Source organism: Phodopus roborovskii, unplaced genomic scaffold (genome assembly GCF_943737965.1).
Source record: "Phodopus roborovskii unplaced genomic scaffold, PHOROB, whole genome shotgun sequence".
In the NCBI taxonomy this organism is placed as follows: domain Eukaryota; kingdom Metazoa; phylum Chordata; class Mammalia; order Rodentia; family Cricetidae; genus Phodopus; species Phodopus roborovskii.
Genome location: NW_026126571.1, coordinates 2,009,360 through 2,017,010, shown reverse-complemented (window position 1 = coordinate 2,017,010; position 7,651 = coordinate 2,009,360). Strand labels below are relative to the sequence as shown.

Sequence of the window (7,651 nt, the reverse complement as noted above, 5' to 3'; positions counted from 1 at the left end):
CGCCACCCCTCATCCCCACTCCTGCCCCAGGTTTACCATCCTCACCAGCTCTGCAGCCGCCTGTCCTCTCCAGCTTCAGCCCCTCCCTCATAGGAGCCAGAGCGCTTTCTAAAAAAGCCAGAGACCCCCGTTGCTGGAGAATTCCACAGGCACGAACTCCTTTCTGGAAAGAAGCCGGCTCCCCAGAGGGAGGACCGTCCGGTGCACCGTCCCGGGGATCTGGCTGCTGAGGTCGGGGCCCCTGCGGTGGGAGCTGCTGACCCGGCCTGCAGGGGCGGCCGGTTCCGGGCGGCTGGTTCCACGGGGCGGGCGCGGCCTCCGGGCGGCAGGGGGCGGGCTCGCCCAGGGCTGCGCTCTGCACCGAGTGCCGGTGTCTCTCCGGCTGCACTGTGACCTCGGGCTGCGGGCTGCGTCGCCGGGCATGGCGGCATGGGGCCCGGCGTCCGCTCTGCCTCTGCTCCGCGGAAGCCACGGGGTGAGCCGGCGGGGCCCGGGCGGAGCTGCGGGGGAGTTCGGGTGGCGCTTGTCCGGCCGGGGCTGTGAGGCAAGGCCGGGGTCCCTCCCTGCTCACCGATTCCCTCCTCCTGACCCGATCTCAGTGGGTGAGCTGATGGGCACGGCTCGGTGGATCGGGTTTAGCGGACCCCGTAGCGGAAAGCAGGGCTGCAGCCGTGTGGTCCCCGCGTCGGTTGCGGGGCCCTGCAACTGTTGAGAGCAGGCCCTGACCTTGACCCTTCAGAGCCTGCACTCTGCAGGGAGCCCAGCATCGAGCGAGGGTCTCACACTGTCGCTCTGGCTAGCCTAGAACTTGCGGCGTTCCTCCTGACTCTGGGAATGAAGTCCTAAGCCACGGTGCCTGCCCCCCCCCCCCCCCGTTCTCCCCCTCACACTCATCTGTAGCTCACCTCTCTATACTCACCCGCCTGCTCGGCTTGAATCTGCCTCCCTGCGGAGGACTTGTGTTGACCCCAGGTCTGTCCAGGGCAGGCCCTCTGGGACTTAGTCTGTAGACAGGATGGTGAGTTAGGCTCCCGAGGATTCTGCAGGGCGAGCCACGGTGCCGCCTCCTACCGACTGTACTTTATGCCTGCCCCGCCGTCCGCTTACTCCTCCTCTGTCCGAGGAGGAGTCCCAGTCCCCAAGCCTGCAGTCACAGTCAGTGAGAGCTGGGGAGAGGGGCTCGGATGGTTTGAGCTCGGTCCCCAGGGCCCATGTGAGATGGGTGAGGGCGTTCACTGCGTTTGCGGAGGATCCAGTTCAGTTTCCAGCCCTCATGTCAGTCAGCTCACAGCTGCCTGTAACCCCAGCTCCAGGGGTCGACACCCTCACCCGGCCTCCGAAAACACCACGCTCATGCACACAGACTCTTAAATACACACAATTAAAAGCACAAAGTTAACAAGAGCCAGGTGTGGGCGCACGCACTTTGTGATCCCTGCTGGGGGGGGAGGGGTACACAGGTGGACGCCTGGGACTTGCCCTGCCCAGCCTAACCCACTCAATGAGCTCCAAGCCAGCGAGCAAGCAACTGTCTGGAAAAGCAAGGCGATGCCCCTAGGAGTGACTGCTGTGCTCGTCCTCCAACCCCTAATAGTGCACATCACACACGGGCTGCCGCACACACAAAACCCACGATGCAACTCTGCAACCTAGATTGGCACCCTGCTCTCTGACCCTAATACATCATGCCACCCTCCTCTTCGATGTCACAGCTCCCTCTGCTGCACTGTGTACACCGGATGTTTGCCTCCCAGACCGAGGGGGAGCTCAAAGTGACCCAGGTTCTCAAAGAAAAGTTCCCTCGAGCCACAGCTATCAAAGTCACAGACATCTCAGGTGAGCGTCCCTCCCGCCTGCCTTCTCCGTGGGGCTTTGCCGGGGGAGAGGCTGAAGTCAAAAAGCCGGGAAGGAGGGGACTTGCCATGTGTTGCTTTGGGCCAGCTGGAGATGGGGACTTAATTCTTCTGATACCCTACAATGGTGGAGCCAGAATGGGCCCTAGATAGGTTTGATCAACTATCAGGCTTTATCCAAGAGTCAAGCCCAAAGCGGCCACAGGAAACAGGAGATCCAGGGGCAGAATCAGGGCCCAGGCAGACTCTCCAAGCCCAGGCTGGCCCTGCTCTCAGGCCCCCGCCACACCTCCGAATGTCTGGCTGTTTGTCAGGACGGGGCAGAGGGAAGATGGGGGGGCTTATCCAGACACACCCAGAAAGGGACACAGGTGCAGGCAGCTAGATAAGAGCCAGCCCTGCGTTGCCATGGCAAGGAAGGCTCCTGATGTCCCCGAGAGCACGATTGCACCGGTGGGAGAACAGTCAGAAATAGCTTTTATTGGGCTGGGGGGAGAAAGACAGAGAGAGAGAAAGAGGAAGATGCTGGCATGGAGCTCTCTTCTCCTTCTGCCCAGGTCTCTGGTTTAGGGCTGAGTTACCCCAGTCCAGAAACTCCCTCACACAGAGATGTCTGCCCTAAGTGACACTAGATGCAGCTGAGTGGGCCGTCACTGTCAACCGTCATCGGCAGTGGATGAAACATCAGGCGACTTTTGCACTTTTTCATGGGTCTGTGGAGGGTGGAATACTGAAATTGACCTTCCTGCCATCGCCCATGGCTAAGAATCTACCTCCCAATGCCTCCCAGGCCTTGGGCTTCCCCTTTCCTGCCCACGCTCGACTGTCGTGGGTAGCAGAGAGGCCTTGGAAACACCAGGAGCGCGTTTGGGTCAAGGCTGGCTGCCAGGAGTGAACGGTCGGGTCGGAACTGATCTTACCTACAGCTGTTAGCGGAACGCCGTCAGGGCGCTCCTTTCCTAGGACTGTCTGTCTGGTACTCGAGGGGCGCGAGTCTGCGATCATCTGTTGTAAATGAAATACCTTTGACTGTTTCAGGAGGCTGTGGGGCGATGTACGAGATTAAAATAGAATCGGAAGAGTTTAAGGAGAAGAGGACCGTCCAGCAGCACCAGATGGTCAATCAGGTCAGTGGCTGCCGATGGTCCCCTCTGGCCTTCAGCGTCTGAGGGCACCGCGGAGGGCGTGGCGGATGTCACTGTCAGTCCCAGCAGAGATTGAGCAAGGCCTCCTTTAGAATACCATCAGGAGGTTAGGGCTCCAGACCCTGGAAATACAAAATCAGAGACTCACTAGGTTGATGTTGAGCAAATGTAAATCCGTGAAAAACTGAAAACCATCCAATAGCTACCTTTCAACTCTTCTTAATACTAACACTGTTTACTGTTTCTTTGGTCTGGGTTTTTGTTATTTTAAAGAGGGTCTCACGAAGCCCAGGCCAGCCCCAAACTCATTGTGCAGGCCAGGGTGGTCTTGCATTTCTGATTCCCCTGCCTGCCTCCACCTCCCAAATGCTGGGGGTGTGTACCAACATGCCTGTCTTAGGAAGTCTGGGTACCAAACTCAGGCACACTCGGTAAGAGCTCTGCCTACTGAGCCTCGTTTGGGTACCTTTTTTTTTTTTTTTTAAAGACTTGGTCCAGGCTGGTCTCAAACTTACTATCAGCTGAGGGTGACTTTGAACTTCTGATCTTCCTGCCTCCAACTCCAAGATGCTGGGTTTCTAGGCGTACACCACCCACACATAGTTTATGAGGTGCCGAGGATGGAACCCAGGGCTTTGAGTGTGCTAGCCAAGTGCTCTGCCAGCAGCCGTAAAAGCCGTAAAGCCTCAGCCCTCATTAGGGATTTTTAGGACAGGCGCCCATCTGATGCTGCCTGGTTTGGACCCATCTCTCTAGCCACCGCCTCCTGAGCAGAGGTACAGACATACCCCACTGTGCCTGGCCCAGGCAGTGTTACCTGCTGTTACACACTGACGTATCTGTAGGCGCAGACAGTGCCAAACGACACGTTTGAGGAGATTTTGGTATGTGTTCCTCAGTTGGAACCTGCACCAGCTTGAACTCTGGGCCTCTGTCTCGGAAGCCACTGCTCTGGGCAACTCTGCTTGGTGTCACTGTCAGAGGCCTGTGTGCTATCAGCTGGCTTAGTTTCTGACAACCAGAGTGGTGGCCATAAACCCCTTTATCTCGAGTTCTCACATCTTTTACAGTTGTCGAGGGACTTCCCTCCCAGCTGGCTGTTGCCTGTTGGTGTTTCTCCATCTGATCCTGGCCCTGAATGAACCTCTGGCTTAGGTTCCCTTCCGCACCCAACTCAAAAGCTGCTTCCCATCCTCCTGGGCCCCAAAGCCCCTCCCCTTTTCCCCTTTTTAAAGATTTATTATATATACAGTGTTCTGCCAGCATGTGTGCCTACATGCCAGGAGAGGGCACCAGATCTCATTACAGATGGCTGTGAGCCACCATGTGGGTGCTGGGAATTGAACTCAGGACCTCTGGATCAGCAGCCAGAGCTCTTCACTCTGAGCCGTCTCTCCAGACCCCTCCCCTCCCCAACTCCCTCTTTTTAAAATTGTGTATTCAAAATTCCTATCAGGGAGGGCACACATGTTGCTGTACATATGTGGGTAGAATAGAACTTGCTTTCCTCCATCTGGGTCCTTGGGATTTGAACTTAGGTAGTCAGACTTGCCCAGCACCTTTACCCACTGGGCCGTCCTACCTGCCCTCCAACTCCTTCCAGCTGCTGGCAACTCAACTTGTGTCCTGGATACACGCACCCGACATTCTCACAGCCCCGTCCTTGGCTGGAGGCAGGCTGTGATGGGGCAGCAGCCAGAGCTCCTCCGGATACCGCTCAGCTCTGTGTGGTCTCCAGGCTCAGAGCCCAGGTCGGACAGGACAGGGGAGACCTGGCTGGGAGCTGTCCCCACAGCCTGTGGGACTTGGGTTTTGTTCTCAAAGACAGACACGGCCTGGTGTGACTGGATTCCTGGATGCTATTAACCCACATGCTTCCCTTGGCCTGCGGCTACAGTTGCTACTTTCTGGGCTGTGACCCTGAGTAAGTTATTATTCAACCTCCCTGTGTCCACACAGCCTGAGGACACATTGTAAGCCCTCCTTAAATGTTCTGTGTGCTCTAGGCTAGCTTCCAGGCAATTCTCCTGTCTTCCCCTTCTGTTAGGAATGCCAAGGCCTACAGATGTGTGCCACATCTGGCCTTTTCACATAGGTTCTGGAGTCAGATTCAGATTGTCAGGCTTGCTTGGCAAGTGCTCTTCGTACCCGGTGAGCCATCATCCTGACCCTCACGGTGACACTGTTGCTGGCCTTGAGTTTTGTTTTTATAGTTCTATTCTTTATCATGGTCCCTTTTCCTTTGGTGTCCCCAATACCTAGCGTTAACACTACGTGCACAGTCGTGCTTAGTCATGCTCACCCCAGCTGTAGCTTTCTGTTCTGTGTAGCTCTGGCTGTCCTGGAACTCACAGGCTGGCCTCCAACTCACAGAGATCTGCCTGCCTCTGCCTCCTGAGTGCTGGGATTAAAGGTGTGTGCCACCACCGCCTGGCTTGTTTTGTTTATTTGAGACAGTGACTCCTAGTCCAAGCTGGCCTATGTGCCTGAGGACAACCTTGACCTTCTTTTATTTGTTGAGCACTGGGGACTGGACACAGTGCATTGCCTGCAGCCCCATGACTGGTCCTCCTGTGTCCACTCCCACACTGAGGGTAGGTTGGTAAGTCCTGACCTCTCCACCAGAGCCTCAGTGATTTTTGTCAGTGACTCCTCCGTGGCTGTAACAGGTAGCATGTGACACTGATGTGTGTTGAGGAGCCCTGGGAGATCAGGGGAGGAGCTGGGAAGAGGAAGTGTGCACACTACAAAGTTGCAGAGCCTCAAAGCTTCGGGGGTCCAAGACAGACCTGTCCCTTTGAAGGTGTGCCTAGGCAGTAGCCCAGATGCAGAGACAGAAATAGCCACTAGGGGGCATCGTGGGCCTGCAGCAAGCAGAGGGAAGGGACCCCACTGTGGTAAGGAGGCTTTTTCAGCAGAGTTGAGGCTTCCATTGACTACAGAGTTGGCCTTGGTAGGGCCAGTTAGGGACATGACTGAAACCAGCTGTTAGCCAGGACCACAGAACATCTGGGCCCATATCCTGACCTATTTACTCCCTTACGGACTCTGGGTCAGAGGTCCTCCACACCCCAGGTAGGGGGGTGTGTGTGCCTGTATGTGTGCTGTAGATATTAGTGTGAGTGTGCGTGTGTGCGTGCATGCGTGCATGTGTATGTGCTGTAGGTTCAGGGTCTTCTGTATTGCTGGGCTGGACGTGTACACCTAAGCCCAAGTTACCACCCTGCCTTACCCCAGGGGTTAGGTTATGGGTACATAGCACCACAGCAAGCATAGGTTTGTTTTCTCCAGGCAGGGCTTTTCTGTGTAGCCTCGATTGCCCTGGAACTAGCTCCGTGCACCAGACTGGCCTTGAACCCACAGAGATCCATCTGCCTCTGCCTCCTGAGTGCTGGGATAAAAGCCATATGCCACCGTCACCTGGCTATAAACCTAACTACTATTGACTGAAAACTATAAAGGGAGCTGGGTGTGGGGGGGGCACCTCTAATCCCAGCACTCCAATCCGAATTGGAGGACTCTGGTTTGCAATAGCAAGTCCCAGGCCAGCCAGGGCTATATAGTGAGTCTCTGCCTCAGGCAAACAAAACATTATAAAGGGGGCTGGGGAGAGGCTTAGAGGGTAAAATGCTGTGTGTAAGTGTGAGTACCTGAGTTTGATGAAACCAGATGCTGGCATTGCAGACCTCCCGGACCACACTCGGCGTCAGTCCTGGGTGATCTGGAAGACAGAACGGGGGGGGGGGGGTGTCCCCTGGAGTATGCTGGCTAGATGACTGGCCAAAACAGTAAGCTCCAGGCTCAGGAGCCACCTGATATATAAAGCAGAGAGTGGCCAAGGAGGAGGATACCCAGTGTCAACCTCAGGCCTCCAAACACACGGACACACACGTACACGTGCACCTACACATGTGCAAACATGCACACATACACACACCACACAGGCAGAGGCAAAAAAATATCGTGAAGGGAAAATTGCTTAGACAAAACGTGTGCAAAGATCCTTGAGACAGAGCCATGTAGGACACTCCGCAGCCAATGTAAAGACCAGGAGAACTGACTGATATCTCTTCCTCAGGCACTGAAAGATGAGATCAAGGGTATGCACGGCCTTCGGATATTCACCTCTGTCCCCAAGTCCTGAGGGCACCCGGGCTACGTGACTTCTGATGCTCAAAACCATGAGGGCACTTCACATCAATCTTCCAGAAAAATCCCTGACACCCCCCCCCAAAAAAAAGTACATATTTTGTTCATAGACACTTATGTATTATAATGTGAGAGCTATGTTATCTACTTAGAGTTAATTAAAGAACACAGATACCCACCGCTCATGACAGGCACGAGTCACGCCTCCGGTCAGAAGCTGCGCCTTCGTTCACGCTGGTCATCCCTGCACAGTTCCCCCGCTGCCGCGCACAGAATCAAGGCCGGGTTCTGGTTGATTTTGTTGTTTTGAGACAGGGTCTCACTGTGTAGCCCTGACTGGCCTGGAGCTGTTTAGACCAGGCTGTCGGGAGCTAGCAGATGTGCCTGCCTCCGCCTCCCTGCGGCTCAGATGAAAAGCGTGTGTCACTACACCCAAACCCAGAGTTTTTGGTTCTGTAACGAAGTCCTAAGAACTTTCCCTCCCCTACTTCTCCAAGGGCGACA

At 55.5% G+C, this 7,651-nt stretch overlaps 1 protein-coding gene across 1 annotated transcript; it reads left to right on the top strand.

The window, feature by feature from the left end:
• The first annotated feature begins 386 nt into the window (after positions 1-386).
• Bola3 (bolA family member 3) lies at positions 387-7,337 on the top strand. Its single transcript, XM_051202803.1, has 4 exons — positions 387-475; positions 1,713-1,836; positions 2,892-2,980; positions 7,077-7,337. The coding sequence occupies exons 1-4, from the start codon at positions 422-424 to the stop codon at positions 7,140-7,142; spliced, it is 333 nt and encodes a 110-aa protein (XP_051058760.1). The 5' UTR covers positions 387-421; the 3' UTR covers positions 7,143-7,337.
• The last annotated feature ends 314 nt before the right edge of the window (positions 7,338-7,651 follow it).

Excerpts from the sequence above, each read along its gene's own strand:
- Bola3 (XM_051202803.1), top strand. The coding sequence starts at position 422 with ATGGCGGCATGGGGCCCGGCGTCCGCTCTGCCTCTGCTCCGCGGAAGC. Across the intron at positions 476-1,712 it reads TGCTCCGCGGAAGCCACGGG|CTCCCTCTGCTGCACTGTGT; the intron begins GTGAGCCGGCGG and ends TCGATGTCACAG. Across the intron at positions 1,837-2,891 it reads CAAAGTCACAGACATCTCAG|GAGGCTGTGGGGCGATGTAC; the intron begins GTGAGCGTCCCT and ends TGACTGTTTCAG.